Source organism: Canis lupus, chromosome 38, assembly GCF_011100685.1.
Source record: "Canis lupus familiaris isolate Mischka breed German Shepherd chromosome 38, alternate assembly UU_Cfam_GSD_1.0, whole genome shotgun sequence".
Taxonomy (NCBI): domain Eukaryota; kingdom Metazoa; phylum Chordata; class Mammalia; order Carnivora; family Canidae; genus Canis; species Canis lupus.
In genome coordinates this window covers 3,784,994-3,808,853 of record NC_049259.1, presented here as the reverse complement: position 1 = coordinate 3,808,853, position 23,860 = coordinate 3,784,994, and the positions used below count along the sequence as shown (strand labels likewise).

The window sequence follows — 23,860 nt, the reverse complement described above, 5'->3', positions numbered from 1 at the left end:
GTCAGAGCCGAAGCCCTGTGTGGGATGAACAGGGTCTGTTAGAATGGTATTCTTGGGCAGAACATAAAAGTAAATGAGAGCAAAAGAGGATAAACCTGTTCTTTATAAACATTGTTACCAAGAAGCTACTTTATAGACTGCAAGATTCTATAAGATTCTTAAATCTATATGATTTAATAGAATAAGCCTGCCACTTTCCAAAGACAGAAGAAATATGCTGCTCTGGCTTTCAGAACCATGAAATTGAGTCTTTGAGAAATATAAGACTATAAGAAAATTAATGGAGAAAAACATAAAGATATTTGAGTTAATTAAATTTTAAGTGGTCCACAAGAAAATGACTTGAGATACCTAATGTTCAATGGCAATTTAATCAAGTGTCAGAGAACAAACAGGAAAGCTGGTTTAGCTATTTAATAGACCCACATATTAAAAACGTAAAAGCTATAAAAAAGAAAAGCAAAGAAGTTGCTGATTTTTGTTGTTAGGAGAAATGAAAGATAAGAAAATATTTCACTTAAAAATAATTCACACCAGGGATCCCTGCGTGGCGCAGCGGTTTGGCGCCTGCCTTTGGCCCAGGGCGCGATCCTGGAGACCCGGGATCGAATCCCACGTCAGGCTCCCGGTGCATGGAGCCTGCTTCTCCCTCTGCCTGTGTCTCTGCCTCTCTCTCTCTCTCTCTCTCTCTCTGTGACTATCATAAATAAATTTAAAAAAAAATAATAATTCACACCAACGTTAATTTTTTTAGTTTTGATTAAATGAGCCATGGTTAAATAAGAAGTTAATTAACATCCTGAGGACCTGTGTGATGTGAAGGGTATATGGGAATGCTTGTTCCTGTCTATAGCAATCTTCCATCAAAATTATTTCAATAAAAAAATGAAAAAGCAAAAGCAATAAAAAAACAAAATGCTGATTTAATACTGAATTGCAAAAATACAATTATAAATGACATTTTGGAAATAGTTGCCAACATTGAAATATGAATCAGACCCATGAAATTATTTAACACTGGGATGCCTGGGTGGCTCAGCTGTTGAGCGTCTGCCTTCAGCTCAGGGCGTGCCCCTGGGATCCAGGATCGAGTTCCACATCAGAGTTCCTGCTCCTCCCTCTGCCTGTGTCTCTGCCTCTTTCTCTCTCTGTGTGTCTCTCATAGATAAATAAATAAAATCTTTATTTAAAAAAAGAAATTATTTAACCCTCTTAGGGTTGAAAATGTTATCATGGGTATATAGTAGAATATCATTCTTCAGAAAAGCATGCTGAAGTTAAAAACTCTGTGTGTGTGTGTGTGTGGAGAAAAGATTAAGCAAATGTGAGAAACTGTTAATTGCTAAATGTAAATGAAAGGAACTTAAGTTTTCATTGTATAATCTTTAAGCTGTGTGTTTGATTTTTTTCAAAGTAAAAAATTGGATAGAAAAAATTTAAAGACTAAATCGCAAAGTTTTGAACACGGCCTTAAGTGGCTTCTAACGATCTCCACAATGACACAAAAATCAGAGAATATTTCCATCTGAAAATGGAGAATTTTCAAAGTTGTTGTATTTTATCTTCTGAAAATATAGGAATTCAAAGCATTATGTTCTTAAGTAGGTTGTAAGAATGAAATTTAAACTGATATCTATGTGGGTGTTATATGGGAAATGAAGAAATTATTCAGCATGAAAAACTCACACCTTACCATTTGGTGAAAGTCAAGCATTGCACATACATATGTTATTTAGAAACAGCTAACATAATTTCCAATATTTATATTACTTGGAAATATTTTTCCACTCTTCTTTCTGGGTAGAAAAAAGTGAGGCATTGGGATGTCTCGTGTTTCAGCAAAAAATTAATAGTGAGTAAACAGAGTTAAGACCTTCATTTTTAAGTCCAATCATTTCTCCAAGATATATGTGCACACACAAACGTGTATGTGTACTTTAAACAATACTGTTTTTCTAGTGGTAGCCATGACCACCTACTATAAGAAAGATAAATGTCTATATTTTCAATAATATAGCTAAAAATACTTTTGTCTATACTTTTAATTTGTATTGCAATTGAATTTTTTTTAATTCCCAGAACTCCTACTGTTCTTGTATAATGAATGAATCATTCTTCTAGGCATGTTTTACTTGTGAGGTAGAATTTCATTCAGTCAACACTTTACTATTGAGGTATGATTCTTCCTTTCATTCATAAACTTTAATTCATAATCTGTTACTTATGAAATATCATAGTCAAAGCATGGAAAATAAAATTCATAGAAAATTCACAATTTACAAATTGATTTTTACATTCTTTGCTCAGACTTTTACATTTTCTACTCCTACAAATTTATTTATAAATTGATTTCTAATATTCTTCTCTCCCACCTGTGGGTGAAAATTTACCAGTTTGATTTTTATGTCTTCTTATATCTGTTAAAATAAAGCAGAAAATTTTCAAAAACCCAGTATGTTGAAAGAAAATTAGTTGACAAATAAAAGGCAATTTAATATTCATTCATAGACAATATAACACTAAATCTGGGAGGTAAAGATAGAGTGTCAACCTAAATTTAGCAATTGATTTACTCATATAACAGGGATTCATCTCCCACTGATTTTCTGAGTAATTTCATCTGACTAGGAGACAAATAGCAAACTTTTTTTAGATTCAACTAATTGAAGAGCTCAGTTTATTCCTCAAGTTCATTCAAGGTTTTTCAAGAAGAGTTATTTTCCTAGTAAAGTACATTTTTTCCTTGTTTATTTTGTTTTGTGTTTTGTTCCTTTTTAAATGATTTTTGTAATATAGAATGAAGAAAGAGATAAGAGTTTGATTTTATTCCGATTAAAATTTGGTCTACAGAAACATGTCTGAATACTGAACTATTATAATGCCTTGTCTGGTTTTGCCACTAAGATGAGAGTATCTATGAAAGACTCAACAACGTGGAGCCCTTTTTTCTAGGTGATTTCAGATCAGATATATGACCTTGGAGAGACTCTACTAGAATTGCTAATCCCACAAGAGGCTGACAGAGAATACAAGATGTTACAAAACCACATTTTTATATTAGTCATAGCTATGGAATACTGCCATTACTTCTTCTATGTTTCAGTACCAACTGCCACTTCTTAAAAAAGAAGTGTATTGATAAAAAATATTTCTCACTGGAACTGAAATTTAACACCACCAAAGCTATAGTACCATTTGACTTTTGTTCTATAGAGGTTGACAAAAAAATAATCCACCAGAAAAAAATCTTATAAAAATAATGCTATTGTAAAAGAATGCTGGCATCAATATACTGGAAAAAGGAAACTGAGTTTAGGCTGACATTGGAGGCACGAAGATTGTAGCAGCCTACTAGAACACATAAATGCTAATCACTACTGCAAATGTGCTGGGCAACATGAAAACTAGCAGTAAGCTTATAGGTAGGACTCATGGATACCCAGGAAAGAAGGAAAAGGGAGTGTTTTGACACAGCCATGATTATGGCGTGGACTAGGGTTGTGTCAGTGGATAAATCTGGGACACTCAGGAAGTCCAGCCTATATGACTTAATGGATTGAATGCAAATGATTGAAGAATAATTCATGAGTTTTTGGCTTGAGTTCTCTAAGTAGATGGTATTGAGAAGAATGGGATAGAAATAAATTTTAAGTCAGGGAAAATCTATACATATTTCTAGGTATCTTAATTTTGAGACAGCTGTTAGAAACCAATAGAAAATATTGACTATACAGTTAAGAGATACAAGACTGAAGCTCATAATGAATACTGAAGAACTGATTTAATTTTGGAAATCATAGAAATGGATTTCTATAAAAGAATACTGCAGGAAATCTTATATAAATAATATGGCAATTCATACCTCGCCTTCCAGTGCTTACTCCTTTTATTTATTTTTGAAGTTTTACTGCACTCCTTAGGATTTCCAGGAAAATGCAAAGTAAAAGTGGTTTTAGTAAGCACCTCTGTTAAGTAAGCACCTAATCTTAAAGGCAGTCTTTCTTTATCTTCTTTTTCCTAAAGATTATTTATGTATTAAATGAGAGATGCAGAGAGAGAGAAAGAGGCAAAGACACAGGCAGAGGGAGAAGCAGGCCCCTAGCAGGAGCCCGATGAGGGACTTGATCCCACATCCCAGATTATGACCTGAGCTGAAGGCAGCCGCCCAACCACTGAGCTACCCAGGAGTCCCAAAGGCAGACTTTCAAAATGTGGTCATTAAATACTTTTTTCCTCTAGGTTATTGTATGGATAATTTTCCTTAAGCTAAGGAATGTTTTCCTCTTAGCTTTCTAACATTTTTTCTTTCTTTTTCTTTTTTTCAAGTTGTAAATTGATATTGAATTCTCTCCCAAATGCTTTTTATGTATCCATTGAAGTGATGATCCTCTGACATGATGATCTATTTCTGGGATAATTTTAACTTGGTGATGATATATATTTTTTAATATTTTATTTATTTATTCATGAGAGACACAGAGAGAGGCAGAGACATAGGCAGAGGGCGAAGCAGGCTCCGTGCAGGGAGCCCGATGTGGAACTCGATCCCGGCACTCTGGGATTGCGCCCTGAGCCAAAGGCAGATGCCCAACCACTAAACCACCCGGGGGTCCCTTGGTGATGATATATTATTTTTTTAATGCATTACTTTGTTAATTTTGGTAATATATTTTAAATAATTTTTCAACTAATCAGTTAACATTGGTCTCTAATCATTTCTCATACTATCCTCAGTAACTTCTGTAATATAGCTAGGTCAGCCTCATAATATGAATCGGGGAGAGATCTTTGTTTTTCTACTCTTTGGAAAATATGTGCAAGCTGAGAACTATGTGTTTTTTGAATGTCCATATTAAGCTGATTGTAAAAAAATGAGCAATTTTCAGTTACTTTTCCTGGAAACAAAGATAATATAGATTTGTTAGGAGGATGAGAAATAGGTACTCAAGATTAATGATAATGATCAATTTGATAAGCACCAATACTAATGGCTGATGTTCTTTGGAGTATTTTTTTTAATCATAACAACCCTATGAGATATTTTCTCTTATCATGCACACTTTATAAATCAAAGAACTCAAGTTGAGAAATATTAAGAAGCCTGAGGTCATATAGTTACTATATAATAGAATGGAAATTCAATTGTGGATCGTCTCACTCCAGAATTTGTACTATTGATCTCTTTACTTTGGGAAATTTGTTATAAAAAAGAATATTGCTGAAAGTAAATTTTTTCTAAAGCCAGTCTGAGTTTATTTTCTTTTTATGAAATTAGTGGTGATTAAAATAATCAAATCACCTATGAAGTATATTTTTATATTATTGAATCTCATTAAAATTTGCAATGGTTTATATTCGGAAATTCTATATCATAGCTATTATCCTACTGAGGATTTTTTTCTATCTCCAAACACTATTTTTACCTTCTTCTCTTAGTGAAATAAGAACATATCTTTTCTCTGCTGAAATCCTGCACATATAGACCTTTCTTTTGTAATTCTCATCAAAGTGTAGATTATCATAATTAAATTAATAATATTATAATGCATTCAAATGATATTGTAACAATTCAATAGTTTAATGGATGTCTGTTGTCATTTTGTTCAGAAGAAAAGGATCCATACATGATATGACTGGTAAATGTGTATAAAATAATAGTTGCTAGGCTGCTATATTGTTTTTGCTTTTTAATATTTTATATACTCAAAACTCATTTTGAAGTTTCTTCTTTTAAAAGCATGGATTTACTTTTTAAAAATAAACAAATTACAGTCACGGTAGCAGTTCACAACTTAGGGTGTATTGAAGAGGCTATTTAAATAAACAGAAATATAATTATCTCATTTTAAATCCTGTATAATTGGAATTGTGCTATTTAACACTCAGGAGAATGCAAAGACAAAAGTATAATGAATATTATCAAATTAATATGGTTTAAGATTAAAGCAATTATTATTTTATTACAAATGATATTACTTATCTATTGCCAAATAACAAATAACTACAAACTTAGTAACTTTAAACAACCAACATTTTATTTCTCACAATTCTGTAGGTCAGCATGACAATTTGGGTTGAATGTTGTAAATCGGGAGCTAGAGAGATGGAGTGCCTAGGATGGATGATCGTCTCTTCCCATGTGATTTTTCATCCTTAGGGAGGCTAAATTGGGATTCTTTACATAGTCTCTGGGTAGTTTTCCAGTGAAGGAAAAGCAGAAGCACAGACTTTTACCACTTAGCCTTGGAAGGTCATACAATGTAACTTTTGTTGCATTCTATTGGTCAAAGCAAGCACAAGACTGGCCTTTATCAAGTGGTAGAGAAATATATTTCACCTCTTTGTGGATAAATTGCAGATCCCATCAACACTGGATAGATACATGGAACATGGTTCACTGAAGACCATTATTTTAACAATCTACCATACAAACTAAGTGCCAGCTTGATATACTGTCTTTTGAAAGGTAAAGTGTAATCTTTTAGCCTCATGCTGAGATCGAAATATATTATATTGGTCTGAGAGTCTCATACATCACCCCAAACTATTTGATGACATTTTAATGAAACTAGGATGCTTTTATCTTTTTATAATATAAAAAAAAAGTTCCTCTAAAATGTTGTAATCTCAGCCTAAAAGAATATAGACATCATTAAAAGGAATTTCAACAGGTGCCATAAATGAGAAATACTGTGATAAACTATCAGGACAGAACTTTTAACTATTCCACTCATTACAACAGGTTTATCAAAATAATGGCAAAAATAGAATATGAAAGAGAATCAATGCAAATAGTCTTTGCAATTTTTTATTTGTATTTTAGTGAGTTTGAACTATCTGTTGTGAAAATGTCTATGGCCTGCTAAGAAGGGGAAAGAACTAAAGTTCATTCTGAATTTTAGTTACAGCACATTCAAAATTACAAATTGTCTTCCCAAACTACAATTGTTTTAAGATCCATATTTGATATCCATTTATTGAGCGCCTAAAATGTTTCGGATATTTTTTAATCCTTACTGCTAATCCTAACCAATGGAATAGAAACATGATACATATGATACATAATCTAACAGAAAAGAAAAATAGGGCTCAGAATACTAATCTGGCTACCTAAAACTGAACTGGTGGCACTCAAATTTAAATTCACATTTTTAGACCTTTGCCTAATGCTATGTATTACGGCCTTCCTAAAAATTATATCATAATAAGTCATTATCAGATACAATAAAAATTTTACAAAAATATTCCTTTTACTAAACAATTATAAAAAGAAGGTAGCTTAGTTGCAAAGGTCTTTTAGATAAACAATTGGCATTTCTTGAATGGTAATTACATATGTAACAGGGAGTAGTTGGAGAATTTACATGTATTTTCCATTATATTACACAAACCCATTTATAAAGGAAGTGCTATTATTTTTAATTTTGAGGTTAGAGAACAGGTTTTTTAAAAAGCAAAAACAAAAACAAAAAACCCAGCATGATCATCACAAACCACTTAAACCAGTATTAGTACTTAAAGCAGACTTCCAAAGAGAAGTCATTTTTAGAAAAATTGATGTCATTAGAAGCAAGAGTAAAAGATAAAAAATAGAGCAAACTTAATAGCAATAATTCATGGTTTTCTTGATATTATTTTGAAATATCTTAGTATTTACAATTTTTCATTTAAATATCATATAAAAATAGGTAAGCATTTTAAGATATGTAAACATAGCTGAAGGAAATACATCTTGCTAACACATAGTTAAAATGATTTACGTTTTAATGATGTTTGTAGCTTTAAATTAGTAAGGTGAAATGTTACAAAAATAAGGGTGTTATTTTTTTAAATGTACATAAATTACTGCCTGCATCAAAATTAGTTTCTACAGAAACATTAAAGAAAAAAATAATCATCTTACTGTTCAATTTCCTAAAACTTTAAAGTATAATCTCATATGAAATTACTTTAAAAGTGGTATCTCTACAAAAAACTCACATGTATGTTGTTCTTAAAATGTTTTCAAAATCTATCTTATCTCCAAATAAATCTATTTTAATACACTTGAATGTATTTTAATATTACTCTACGCATGGCAAGCTTACATATGTATTAAGTAGTCTATAACAAAATACTACCTATGTGTAAACATAAACATAAATTAATAGCTGCAGCATTGAAAACGTGTTTATATGATGCATAAAACTACAAGTGCTAATCTATTTATAGTCTTACCAAGGCATACAGTAAATTCAGTTGCTAAAATCACCAAATAATATAAAAAAAGTAAAGATTCACTCCCATAACATTATCTTGTCACCTTTTAGAGTGAATAAATTCTCTCATAACAAGTAGATGATGAAAGGAAATCCTTTTATTCTATTCAATCATGAATATATGAAGTTGCCACTAATTTCAGAGACATAACTCTTACTATCAGAGTTTGAGGAAATTCAAAGTATCTCATTTGAGACAAAACTTACCAGCAAATTTGATATGGAATTTATTCTCAGGCTTTAATATCTGGACATACAAAGGGCAATTTGGAGCAAAATCTTTTACAGCCCATGCTCTCAGAATTGTTTGATGGTCCTGAAATGATAAATATTAAAATATCATGAAATAAATTGAAAAATTTATAATATAAAAAGTAAAAATCACCAATCAGTGTGTTAAGGGTCACATCCACAGTTTAAAATTAAACATATAATAAATTATAAGGACTTATTTTTAAAGATACTTATTATTTCTATAAAGAGAGTAACAGTATCTAATTAAATCAGTGCTAATGACCAGCACTTAGAAAATTAGCAGAAATCAGGAGGAAAGTTTCTTGACAAGCTTAGAAGTAATATTCTTAGAAAACAATGGAAAGTCAGAGCCTTCAGAAATGCAGCACAACTAACAGTTTGTGATAACAGTTTCCATGGAAAAAATTACAGATTTATAGCAATTTTAACACATTTAGAAAGATTGGCAAAGGGGGAATGACTACAGAGACCATGTGTGTACAGAACACACCATTTTAATTTTTTTTGTACACCAATAAAATACAAGGATTTTTAACTCTGGGTGTGTGCATGTTCGTTGGAAAAAATCAGTAACTTTCAGTGCTCCAAGAATCAAAATGGTCTTTAAAAAAGTTCTAAGACTGAAAAAAAGAATAAAAATCATGCTTAACATTAAATCGTACACATGGGATATCCCTGGATGGCTCAGTGGTTTAGCGCCTGCCTTTGGCCCAGGGCGCGATCCTGGAGTCCCCGGATCGAGGCCCGCGTCGTTCCCGGCATGGGGCCTGCTTCTCCCTCCTCCTGTGTCTCTGCCTCTCTCTCTCTCTCTCTCTCTCCTCTCTCTCTCTATGTCTATCACGAATAAATAAATAAACCTTTAAAAACAATCGTACACATGGTGTGAACCCATAAATTATTATTTGATTAACTAAATAAGTCAAAACAAATTATCAGAGAAATATGCCAGTAGAAAGTACATTTTGAAAAAGGAAACAAAAACATGTTTGAGGGTAGCACTGTCCATACAATAGCCATTAGCCATATGTGAATGTCAAATTTAAATTAAATAAAATTAGAAATTCCATTTCCTTTATCCTATTAGCCACATTTCAAGTGTTCAAAGTCATATGTGGCTAATTCAAAGTTATATGGAACAGTGGAGATATAAGCATTTGCCTCATCACAGTAAGTTCTATCCGACAATGTTGCTAGGAAAAGAAAAGAATAATTAAAAATACAAGTAGATATGAGGGATTGTTTATAGAAGTGCAAAAAGAAGCTACTGTCAGTGATTGATAACTCTAAGTTGCACGAATGTTGATGAAATGTAACTCAGAATTCCCTAAGTAGATAAGCGGACAATATGTGTCTCCTGGCAAACACTGAAAACATGATGACGAACCTGATACATGTGATGGCTAATTTTATGTGTCAACTTGACTGGGCCATGAGATGCTCATGTATTTGGTTAAACATTATTTTGGATGAGTGGGAAACCCCAGAAAAGGGATGGGCAGAGAACAGAAGCCACAAATTCTGTGCATAAATTTATACCACAACAGCTAACCTCTAAACCACACATGCATGGGAGAGAATAAGAGCAATTTCAAATGAGATTTAAATCACTGCCAACCACTAGGGTGACAGAGTTTGCATTCAAGTGAACCAAATTAACTGTTTGTTGAAACAAGAATATCAACACTCTTTTTTTTTTTTTTAATTTATTTATGATAGTCACAGAGAGAGAGAGAGAGAGGCAGAGACACAGGCAGAGGGAGAAGCAGGCTCCATGCACCGGGAGCCCAACGTGGGATTTGATCCCGGGTCTCCAGGATCGCGCCCTGGGCCAAAGGCAGGCACCAAACTGCTGCGCCACCCAGAGACCCCGAATATCAACACTCTTTAGAGGAATACAGGAGACTCCAAGGCTCCACAACATAATATAATATCCAAAATACATTGTAAAAATATTCTATATATGAAATGCCAGAAAAATGTGACTTATTTGTTAATTTCATGGGAAACAAACAAAACTAAGTCCAATAAACATTAGCCTCTAGATGATCTAGATTTGAATTATCAGAGTAGGGCTTAAAGCAGTTTAATAAAAGTATCATTACTGAGGTAAAGGAAATATGCTCATAATAAATAGAGACCAGTAAAGGAACAGAAATATTTTACAAATTAAACAAAAAGCTCAAATATCTGAAAAATATTTACTGGATGGGCTTTGAAGTAGAATACAGATGACATAGGAGAGTTATTGAACTTGATCATAGATCAAAAGAATTTATCCAATTTGAAGAAAAAACAGAGAAGAGGAATGGAAAAGGAACAGAGTTCAGGGACTTGTGCAACAATGTAAAAATGTCTTATATAATGTAATTGGATTTCCAGGAAGAACACAAAGGAGAAAATAGAACAGAAAACGAATGAAGAAATAGTGGCTGGAAAAGTCCCAATTTTGTTAAAGGCATAATTTTCCGTGGTTAAGGAGCTCAGAAGATCTCAAACCACATAAACAAAAAAATTACCACACCTAAGCACACTGTAGTCTAATTACTGAAAATCAAAAGTAAACATAATATTTTGAAAGCAGTCAAAAAAAAAACAAAAAACAAAAAACATCTGTATGACCAAGGACTCTCATCAGAAACCATGGAAACCAGGACAGAGTGAAACAATATCCTAAACTCCAGAATGAAGAGGGAAAAAATATTATTAAGCCATAATTTCATAGAGAACAACCCTTTAAAGAGATGAAATAAAGGACTTTTTCAATTAATGAAATCTAAGAAAATGTGCTGTTATTAGAATCATTCTATAAGAAAAGCGTAAGAAACTTCTTTATGCTGAAGGGAAGGGATACCAGAGGGAAAGTTAGAACTTCAGAAAAAAGAAGAGTATTAGAAATGGGTAATATTTGAATGAATATAGATGAATAGTTTTCCTCTTGATTTCTTTAAAAAATGGGGCAGCCTGGGTGGCTCAGCGGTTTAGTGACACCTTCAGCCCAGGGCCTGATCTTGGAGACCCGGGATCGAGGCCCGTGTCGGGCTCCCTGCATGGAGCCTGCTTCTCCTTCTGCCTGTGTCTCTATCTCTCTGTCTCTCTGTCTCTCTGTCTCTGTGTATGTGTGGGTCTTTCATGAATAAATAAAAAATCTTAAAAAATAAATAAAATAAAATAAAATAAAATAAAATATGTATTTTTGTACAAAGAAAAAATTATAGTATTTTTGTATTTGTCTTTGTGGGTGGTGAAATTTATAAAAATAATAGTAGAAGAAGAAATGCAAAGTTTCTAACTTCAATCAATTGTGCGATATTAACATAAAACAGACTATGAAGAGTTAAGCCTATGTATTGTAGTCCTTAGAGTAGTCACCAAAAAAATTCAAAAGATAATTTCTAAAAAGCCAATAGGCATATTAAACTCGAATTCCTCAAAGAAAAATAATCAAATAATAAAAAATATAAAAAAGCAAGAACAGAAGAACACAAATCAGTACAGAGAAACAAAAAAAAGGCTTAGTTAGACCTACATCCAACCACATAAATGGTGGCACTGAATGTTAATGAACTGAACACATAAAAAAATAAAGAATATTAGAAGAAGAAAACTAAGACCCAAACATAAGCAATTTAGGAGATATGAATTTTAAATATAAAGTTACTAGTAAGATGGGGTGCCTGGGTGGCTCAGTTGGTTAAGCATCTAAATCTTGATTTCAGTTCAGATCATGATCTCAGAGTTTGGGGATCAAGTCCTTTGTTTATTTTATCTCTTTCAAAATAAATAAAAATTTAGGGGCCCCTGAGTGGCTCAGTCGGTTGAGCATCTGCCTTCAGCCCAGGTCATGATCCCAAGGTCCTGAAATGGAGCCCCACAACAGGCGGCTCAAGGGAAACTCTGCTTCTCCCTCTCCCTCTGTCCCTCTGCCCTATTTGTGTACTCTCTCTCTTAAATAAATAAATAAAATCTTTTTAAAAAAATAAAATAAAATCTTTAGGCAAAAATAAAATAAAGTTACTTATAAAAGAAAGTGATAATAAGAAAAAAAAAAACTCAATTTGTAAATGAACAAAAGATCCGAACAGACACCTCACCAAAGAAGATACACAGGTAACAAATAAGCACACGTAACAAATAAGCACACGAAGATGCTTAACATCATATATCATTAGAGAACTGCAAGCTAAAACAACAAATGAAATACTAGCACACAATTACTGGAATGACTAAAATCCCAACCTGTGGCAACAGCAAATACTGATGAGGATGTGGGACAGTCAAAAGTCTCATCCATTGCTGACATGAATGCAAAGTCATTCGGCCACTTTGGAAGGCAGTCTACAGTTTCTTATAAAAGGAAACATATCCTTACCATATAATCCAGCAATCATGCTTCTTGGTATTTACCCAAGTTATTTATCCACCCAAAAATTGCACTTGAATGTTTACAGGAATCTTACTCATAATTGCAAAAACCTGGAAGTAACCAAGATGTCCTTCAACAGTAGAATGGATAAAACAAATGGGTGCATCCTATCAGTAGAATGTTATTCAGCAATAAAGAGAAGTGAGCAGAGTGGTCCAGCCATGAAAATATGTGGAGGAAACTCAAATGCATATTGCTAAATGAAAGAACCCCGAGTTAAAAGGCTGTATACTGGGGTACCTGGGTGGTGCAGTCGGTTAAGTGTCCAACTCTTAGTTTCAGCTCAGGTAGTGATCTCAGGGTCATGAAATCGAGCATCTCCTGTCTCCACACTCAGTGCAGACTCTGCTTAAGACTCTCTTTCTCCCTTTCCCTATCCTTCTGCCTCTCCCCCAGCACATACACACACATTCTCTCTCTCTCTCAAATAAATAAAATCTTCTTTAAAAGGCCACATACTATATAGAAAGCGTAAAAAAATCAGTGATTGTTAAGGGGCTTGTCAGTAGTAGGGGTGAGTGGAGAAGTGATAGGTAGAGTACAGGGGATTTTTAGAGCAATAAAAGTATTCTGTAGGATATTGTAATGATGGATAGATATCATTATACATGTGCCAAAACCCTCAGAATCTGCAGAGTGAGCCTTAATGTAAACCACAGACTTTAATTAATAATAATGTATCAATATTTGCTAATCAATTGTCACAAATGTACTATACTAATGCCAGATGCTAAAAACAGTAGAAATCGGGGAGAAGGGATGGTGAAAATTCTCTATAGTTTTGTTCAATTTTTCTGTAAACCCAAAACTGCTAAAAAAAGAAAATAGTCTATTAAAAAAAAGCACACAAAGTGTGAGCTTTAGAGTCATAAATTCTGGGCTCTAATTTCACTCTAAAATTTACAAACTCCATGAGCTAAGTTACTAAACTAAAATCTGATATTCAGGATAAAAGATTCAATTATGTTTGTAAAGTGGATGTAGACAGTTTGCACTTCTCATTTCACTTGACCTCTGGCAACAAAGTCATGTGTCATGTAAATCACTGGCTCCCTAAAATTTTCTTCCTAGGTTTCCATGACACCAATGCCCCTGATTGTCCTTTGGCTTTCTTACCCCAAATTAAACTCATTTTCCTGCTAGTAATTCTTCCTTTTCCTGAAGATGGATTTTACCAGCACCAAATCCAGAATACCTCCATCTCTCATACCCTTATATTCAATCAGTCCTCAAGTCTTGTTGATGACACCTCCTAAATATTGCTCTACTATGTCCACTTCCCTCCAACCTCCCTGTCACAACCTGAGTCCAAATAGTCGTCACTTCAGGCTTGGAATGAAAGCAACAACCTCCAAATCAATCTATTTCAAGTTTTATATTTTTTACTAATTCTGTGTTTCTATCAGATTTACTACCCTTTCAAACTACAGTCTTATGTGTATTTGGCTACCAACAACCCTGTAATGACTTTCTTACTCTCAGAATCAAATCCAAACTTCTTAATAAAGCTGCAGGACCCTTTATTAAACTGTCCCCAAAATACTTCCCCAGCCTTGGCACTCTTTATTCCAGTGATAGCATTCTCCACATTGAGCCTCCAGGACTTCTGATGTGGAACAGGATTTCTGTCACTTATTCTAGGAGACCCTCTTCTGACTAATGTCCATGCTAGCTGTTCCACTTCATTCTGCATTTGTCCATCATAGTGTTAACCCACCTGTTTTTTCAAGTTGATGCCCACTAAACTTCAAGAGGACAAGGGCCATGTTTATACTTCATTCATCTAAAGCTCACCTCTAGTACCCAGCTTTCATTTGCTTTTCAAAGATGAGTTTACCAAAAACCATATGTACCTCATAGGGATATTGTGAGCATTAAATGAGATAATGTAAAGAAGCATCAGGCATAAAGAAAGCATTTAGTAAACATGTTCAATTCAGTGGATAAATAGTTGGATGAAATGATCCTAAAAGCCCATAAATCCTTCTTGTTTTTTTCATGCATTTTGCCTTACCAACAGGAATCTATGATCTATGAGAGGAGCATAAGTAAGGAAAAAAGGAAACAAGGTAAGTATACTACGGCATAAATGTCACATGAGGAATAGAAAATAAGTATTTGCTAATACACATAATAAAAGTGTCACAGAAACAAGATTTTTAATTCATTTTTCTAACAGAGAATGATATTGATCTTTATTTTTCCTTGCTGACAAAATTCAGCCTGAAATAAGATATTCTAAATGTAATTGTAACCAAAAAGTAAAAGTATCGACCATGAAACTTTGGAATAAACAGCCTAAATAATAAAGGAAACTAACACAGGGTATTATTGGGTCATCGTAGGTGTCTATTGCTACTGTGAAAGCAGAACATTTCACCTAAAGTCAGTTTACCTAAAAATTAATTGGCTAAAATCACCTTCATAAAATTCAACTTTTATCATTTGAAATATCTAAAAATTACTTGTTGGCATTCTAAGGACCTAAAATACATCATTTTACCTATGACAAAGATCTTCTTTCCGAAATTCCAAATGACCCATAAAAGAACACAGACATTTTCGATGAAGTTCTATACATGAATTGTTTTCCACTCCTTCATGAGAATTTACAATTTTTATTAGATTCCCAAATATAGTCTATGACTCAGAAAATAATAAGACATTAGTCTGATCAAAGGTCACTTTCAAGCCAATGTTCAATTCATTAAATACATCTGTAGCACTGAACAAATGATAGATTTATTTTTTACATATTGAATATACCTTGCTAATTTATCTACTGAACACATTTTTTAGGGTCAAGTAAAACTGAATCCTGAAACTTAAAATAATATATGTAAATAAATTTGCTAAACAATGTAGATACAACATTTATACTGGGTAAAATATCTTGCACCCAACTGGAAAAAAAAATATTTCCTAAACACAACTCAAATGTGTTGTTTTATAAGCAACTCCTGCCAAATACAATCATTGCTCAGAGAATAATATATTCCCAGAAGTTCTTCTAAAGGCTTTCAGTTAAATTCAAAGCACCTTGAATCCAAGGCCTATTTTGTTCACAATTCCATTGTCTGGGTCTAGTAGCTAAATTGATAAATTATAAGCTTAAAATGTGTATCTAACACATATATATTGCATACATAGATATAGATACCTAATAACACAAAAAACTGAATGTAATTCTGACACATAGAACCTATAATATATGCCACCTATAATTAATTGGTTTGACTTTATGACTGAATTAAGGAAACTACATAGTTCATTTGTAATGAATTGTAAATTTGATATATATTATTAAGTACAAAAGTAATTCAAGATTTTCTTACATAAAACATTTTCTTACATAAAACTTCTTAAAAATGAAGTATAACAAAAAACCTTAATAGATATAAAAACATTAAAATATTCAAGTGCCTAGGTGGCTCCGTAAGTTAAGCAACCAAATCCTGATTTAAGCTTAAGGTCATGATCTCAGAGTTGTGAGATCAAGCCATGTGTCAGACCCTGTGCTCAGTGAGGAGTCTGCTTGAGATTCTCTCACTCTCTCTCCCTCTGCCCCTTTCGCAGTGCATGCTCTCTTTAAAAAAAAATAAATTTGTAAATAAAATTTTAAAAATATATATCGTTTTCCCTTTTAGACTAGCAAGCTATTAAAACATCACCTAATTTGAGTCAAATATCTATACGTTCAGCCATTAACCCAATCTTCAAAAACAATCTACATTAGAGTCAAGAATAATTAAAGAGGTTTTAGTCTAGCTTCTAGCTCTTGGTATCAGAACTCATAGGGCTGGGATGCCTGGTGCAGTTGGTTAAGCATTCAATTTGGTTTCACCTTAGGTCATGATCTCAGGGTCCTGGGATCGAGCCCTATGATGGGCTCCATGCTCAGCATGGAGTCTGCTTGAGATTCTCTCTCTCCCTCTCCCTCTGCCCCTTCCATGTATGCTTGCTCTCTCTCTCTCTCTCTCTCTTTCTCTCTCTCAATCTCTCTTTCAAATAAATAAATTTTTTAAAATCTTAAAAGAAAAAACTTGAGACATCTGGATGGCTCAATCGGTTAAGTGTCTAACTTCAGCTCAGGGGCATTATCTCTGGATCCTGAGATCAAGCCCCACATCTGGCTCCCTGCTCAGTGGGGAGTCTGCTTCTCCCTCTCCTCTCTGCTCATGCTCTCTCCCACAATCTCTGTCTCTCTTTCTCAAATAAATAAGTAAAATAAAAAAAAAATAAAAAAATAAAAAAGCTCAGGGCTGCTAGGATAACTTCATCTTTCTGCCAAGTTTAAACAGAAGGGATCTGACATTATGTCAGAGACCGAAACATTATCTTGGATTTCAGTTTTAAGATTATTTGTATGTATTTCCTGCTCTTTCCAATGATCTCTCAGGGTTTATAACCTACTTTAAATTTCCATTCTTCGGGATCCTCGGGTGGCTCAGCAGTTTAGCGCTGCCTTCGGCCCAGGGCGTGATCCCAGAGTCCCGGGATCGAGTCCCATGTCAAGCTTCTGCATGGAGCCTGCTTCTCCCTCTGCCTGTGTCTCTGCCTCTCTCTCTCTCTCTCTGTGTCTCTCATGAATAAATAAATAAAATCTTTAAACAAAAATTTTTCCATTCTTAAGCTGAGAGTGTACTATTCCTTCAAATACATCATGGCAGAAACCTAATTGTTTGTCTGAAATTCCAGATATAACATATTCCTAAAATTTTGGCACTGTGCAGCAAGTCAACTTTATGGCCAGTTAAATAACGTGCCTCCTTTCTGCCCTTGCTTGTCAAGAACCAAAGCCTATTTTGTGCTCTGCTTTCCAAAGCTGAAATCCTGTATTGTTTCTTAGTGCAAGTTGGCCTATGTTTCAATAATTTGTCCAGAGCCTTATATCCCTTAAATAATATATTTTGTGTACTTATGTTCTCTCTCAGATTCTTCAACAATCACCATCAATACCAAATCTAATTCCAGATCATAATCCTCTTGGTTTTCTCTGATTTATCCTTTTAACAAAATTGTGACCACCGTGTCTTAAAATTTCACAAAGTCACTGACAAGTGTCAAGTAAGTAATAATTAAAATAATTCATAAAGAGGCTAGGTTATCTTGAAAACGTGTAATTGAAGTTCCATGATGATCATCTGTCAAGAATTCACTAAAAGATATTTCTGGACAGATTAAAAACTGAGTTGCACTAGTGATCCCACGGTGTCTTAAGCAAGTTTAAAATTCACAGTTTGAAATTCTGTGATTTTATAAATTAGAAAGGAAGATGCTTTTGAGAACAGATTATTAACCACTGGGTTGAATAACCATGCAAGAAACTTTAGAAAACCTCTCTAAAGAATTTTTGAAATAATAGAAATGATTATGTGTTCAAGTATTGCAATGCTCAAAATAGATCTGCTTAAGACAAAACAAATTCTTTTTAAAAAGTTCAAACTGTGAAAGGTAGCAGAATATGCCTTTTTAGCATAAAGACCATTTTGATCTGATTATTTTTGAGAAACAGTAGCCAAGCTCTTAAATCAGAGTAGAATCTACCCATTAAATATATATTTATAAGGAAAATCTCTACTTGTAAGGGTGGCTCTCTTCTTGTACCAAGAGAAGAATGACTCTAAACCACAGCTCTGTTATCAGTGGAGAAGACACGAGACTTAAATCTGTGTAACAATCTAACTGTACTTTTCTTGATCACCTCCCAGAACTAGTCTCCCCAGTCCCAGCATCCTTCTTTCATTATTAGCTGAAGATACCATTTAAGGTGATGACTTGGACCATTTGGGGGAGTTTTACTGCTTTCCTGGGTATCTCCCAGGAAGTGTATACATGAGGTATACATATTAAGTTTATGATTGTTTTTCTTTTGTTACTCTTTTATTATTGCGGGAAGAACCACCACAAAACCTAGAATGTAGAGGAAAATTATTTTTCCTCCTCTGCAATTGCCAACATTTTATCTTAGCTCTTTCCTCATGCTGTCTGAAAGGGTCACATAGGGAATTTGCTGTCTGCATGTTTGATGATTGTTTACCTTCTACTCTAAGATTCCATATGTTCAAAAATGCATGTAATTATAAGGAAAAAATGAACATCTTTGACATTTATGAGGAAAGATAATAGCATAGTATAAATTAAAATTTTTTCTAAAAGTTACGACTTAAAGTCTTTGGGGTCAGATGACCAAGAAGGCTTTAAAATTTCCCTCAACTTGATTTCCTGACAACTTGATTTCCTATCAGGTTTCTTTCTGATTATAGGCCTCTGACCACCCTTTTCATAGAACATTTACTTTTTATTTATTTTTTATTTTTTTTGAACATTTACTTTTTAAAAAGTCCAATTATAAATCCCTTTTTCTTCCCCTTTGTGATTTAAATCTCCCACACTCTCATCAGTTTTACAACCCAGAAATGTCTCTCTCAAGAATCTGAAGGCCATTGCTCTGAAATGTAATCTACAAAGGGGCTAGAGCCCCTACCTCCCAATCTCTGTTGGAAGATAGGATCCTAACTTTTATAAGAGACGATTAGCAAATGATGGCATAATTACATGGAGCAATCTCCCTCCTCTAGTACTTTTCCACCTAGTTCATCCCAGAACTTAAGAATTCTCCAGCCTTTTATTTCCAAGGAGTTGAGTTCAATCTCTCTCCTTTATTGCAAAAGTCCTAAATAAAATCTTCTTTGCCTGTTTAGCAATGCCTGGTACAATTTTTCCTTGATACAGACAGAATAAAATATAAGTATTAGGTCTTAGAGCTCTTAACCATATGCTCTAAGAAGCTTAAGTAACTAACCAGAATCTTGTTTTATTAATCTGCAAATTGGAGTTAGTACTAACTTCCTTGCAGGGTTGTTGTGAAAAATACATCACATATGGAATATGTATCGATATATACAAATGATCTCTAACGTGTAATTGATATTTAGTGATGGCTAATAAATGAGAGGTATTATTATGTATTTCTTTTCTTTCTTTTTTCCCTCAGTTCCAAAAAGCAAGAAAATTAAAAACCAGTTGTGCCAAGAAAGCTAAAAGAGCAAAGCAAACATTACAGGTTTTTTTCAGAAGTAGGCCATTTATGTAAAAATCCATATGCCCAGTTCAGCTCCAAAAATTAAATTCTTTCACCACTGCAAAGAAAACCCATCCAGAGGGTAAATCTATTATGCTGCATACATTACAATGACTCAGTAGGGACTTAACATTGAACGAGTCTTTTTCAGCACGCCTAGTCATAGACTGAGTGAACAAGATATTAAAAAGGAAAATGTCTGAACCTTTTAAAACATATCACAATATAAGACATCCTTCCTTCCTGTCCATTCACCACCTGTTAACTTTCCAGCTCACTACCTGGGACTGTGATTCCAAGGAACATCTGACATCATCAGCAACCTCAATCCATCTGCCTTATTACTCTGTTACCTCTATACCCACGTTCTCATTTCCCTGCTTACGAGCTTGTATAAAATGTTTCACCAAATAAGCAGACCCTTGCATAAGTAATCATTTTGCTCTCCTCTCTCAATCAGGCCTACTCTACAGGAAAAACTACAACCTTGATAAATCCAACTCCCTTTCTGTGACAAATAACAAATGGCTGGCACAAACACACATATATGCTAAACAGGCCTTACTTAAAATTGAGAATCCAAAATATTACATAGGAGATGAACAAAGCTCAGCAACACCATAATCCTCCAGGCCATTCACTTTCCTGCTGCTGTAGAGAACTATTTCATACAGTTCCTCAAACCTCCGCCCTCTCATCCCTCTGTCCTGATGATCTCAACTACTATGAGAAAATAGAAATAATAAAAAATGTCCAAGGTGCTCTCCATCACATCTGACCATGTACTTGCCTCTTGTTAAAATGAGTGAGCTTTTTACACACTTAGCAAAGGTAAACCTCTGCCTATACACTGGATCCTATTCTACCTTGTACATCCTATGACTTTATTCTTCTAATTTTTTTGCTTTCCTGAATCATTCATTTTACCCTCTCTGGTGGGTCATTTCCTTTAGCATACAGACTTGCTAAAATTTTTCTCACTAAAAAAAAAAAAAAAAAGAAAGAAAGAAAAAAAAAGGGAAACAAAGTTTTCCTTCACCACACATTACTATCAAGTACTGCTACATTTCTCTGCTCCCATTTACAGAAACCACTTCTAAAGTCTGTATTTGCTGCCTCTACTTCCACTTTGCTATTTAATTTTAAACTTTCATTTCTAATCCAAGAATCCAAAGCTATGAATCTCTTTTTAGGTATGACCTCAGCTGTGTCCCCTAAATTGTGATATGTACATTTTCATCACAATTCAGTTAAAATAATTCAAATCCTCCCTGGGTTATTTTGTATTTTACTCATGGCTTGTTTAGGAATTTGTTAATTTTTACTTATTTAGATATTGTCCTGCTATAGATTTATTGTCGATTTCTAGTTAATTTTTATTATGATCAGAGAACATACTCTGTATGTTTTCTTTCTTTTAACTTTTCTGTCATTGCTTCTATTGTCCAGCATATGGTCTTTTTCTGTTAATGTTCCATGTGCACTTGCAGAAAATGTGTGTCCTGTACACGTTGAGTGTAATGTTCTATATATGTCAATTCGATCTAGTTGGTAAAAACGAGCTCAAGTTTTGTTTTGTTTTATAACCCTACTGATTTTCTTTCTACTTCTTCTGTTAGTAATTTAGAGATGAATACTGAGATTTCTAATGATTGTAGCTTTTTACACCTCCTTCCAATTCTGCCATTTTGTTTTTCATGTACTTTGAGGTTTCATGACAAGTTGTGCACACATTGAGGAGTGTTATATCTTCTTCATGCATTGATCTCTTAAACACAAAATGCTTTTTAGAGAAGATCTTTTAAAAGAAACAGAAATAATGAAAACAGATTTTTTCATTGTTATATTCATAAATACATCTTCAGTTGGTATATCAATACTTGTACTATAAACCACTCAATAAATATTTGTTCAGTGAATGAATGGTTTAAAAGGGTGATAGTATTACCCTACAGCACTTTTATTCCTTGGGTAAAATGCTATACTCCGGTCTAAGAAGCATACAAACAATTATGTCAACTGGCTCCATGTAAATTTGAAGCAAAGTGGACTAAGATATGTAAACTCTATAGGAAAATGTAAATAATGAATTAGCTTATGATAGGATAGTAAGTGCAGATAGCAAATCAGCCAGAAAAAAAATACTGAATGGTAACAAATACCTGTAATATATACTGATTTTGAAAATTTAGAAGATGACAGGAAACAATACAAAAAAGGAAATATGTAATCAAAGTGACCCCTGGGGGATGCCTGGGTGGCTCAGTGGTTGAGCTGTTGCCTTCTGCTCAAGGCGTGATCCCAGAGTCCTGGGATTGAGTCCCACATCCAGCTCCCCACAGGGAGTCTGTGTCTCCCTCTGCCTATATCTCTGCCTCTCTCTCTGTGTCTCTCATGAACAAATAAACAAAACACATTTTTTTTTAAAGTGAGGACTGGGCCTTCAGTGAACAATGTGTACATAGTCACAAAATTCTATGTTCTTATTGCATCTAACATTTAGACTTAATCCACAAACAATGGCAGAAGACTTAGTTTGGATCACAGGACAAAAACGTAAATGGTATCAGTCTTCAAATGCAAAAATATAAGTACAAAAGACCAAAATTGGATCATGGAAAATTGGGAATGAAAGCTGAAGGAGAGAAGGAAACAAATGCCATATTTTTACAAAGCAGAGATAAAAAATATAGTATCAGCAGTTCAATGGATTGAGAGTAAGTATCCTCTTTTAGGAAATAGATTAAAAATGGAAAAAAGAACAGACAACTGATACCTAAAATCATATATATATATATATATATATATATATATATATATATATATATATGTTTTCTTACCAATTAAAATTTCAAACTGTGGAACCACTTTCATGTACAAATGTGTAACCCATTCAAACAGTCAGCTATTATCACCATGGGAAGCAGTTTGGTACCAAGAAAGGAGTGTTAAAGTTGACCTGACCTGGGTAAAGCCCAGACTCCGCTGCTCTGGGAAATCTAATTAACAATCCTGAGCCTTGGTTCTCTCATCTATAAAACAATTGTGGTAAGCATGAAATGACATAATGTGCACAAAATGCCTGACCACATGAAAGCTACTCATGAAATGTTAAATTTGTTTGGTTCCTTTCTGTTTGTTTGCTTTATTAAATGGACTCGAAAAAAATGAGCTAAAATATGTATACAAAGAGGAGCAACATTGACTAGAACTCCAGTTCTGTATAAACATGCAAGATTTTTGTAGAAAATTAGCATTACATTATTAGATGTTTTTAAAATGTTATCATTCTGCACAATAGGTTATGTAGTAAAATACATGTTTGAAAGTCTATTATTGGGACGCCTGGGTGGCTCAGCGGTTAAGCACCTGCCTTTGGCTCAGGCATGATCCTGGAGACCCAGGATGGAGTCCCACATCAGGCTCCCTGCATGGAGCTTGCTTCTCCCTCTGCCTATGTCTCTGCCTTTCTCTCTGTGTGTCTCTAATGAATCAATAAATAAAATCTTAAAAAAAAAGTCTGCTATCTTTTCAATATAAAAAAATAATAAATAATTTGTCATCTCATGGGAAAAATGGGCATTTTCTTTAAAAGCAGATATCATATGCTCCATTCTTTTTTTAAGATTTTTTTTTAATAATCTCTACATCCAGTGTGGGGCACAAACCTACAACCCCAAGATCAAGAGTCACATGCTCCACTGACTGAGCCAGCCAGGAGCCCCTCAGCTTCATTCATTCTTTTTAATTAAAGTTGATCTAGAATCATGAAAAAGGATTTTTGACACTAATGAAACTACACTTAATGATTTCTTAAAAATAATTCTTGTCATTCAATAC

At 33.8% G+C, this 23,860-nt stretch overlaps 1 protein-coding gene across 7 annotated transcripts in view; it reads right to left on the bottom strand.

The window, feature by feature from the left end:
* Positions 1 to 23,860, bottom strand: part of KCNT2 (potassium sodium-activated channel subfamily T member 2) — a 372,756-nt gene that overhangs the window by 155,541 nt on the left and 193,355 nt on the right. For all 7 annotated transcript variants that reach the window (XM_038586089.1, XM_038586091.1, XM_038586090.1 and 4 more), the window contains exon 13: positions 8,466 to 8,574. In XM_038586089.1, the coding sequence (XP_038442017.1) occupies positions 8,466 to 8,574 (109 nt within the window). The remainder of the gene's footprint in view (positions 1 to 8,465; positions 8,575 to 23,860) is intronic.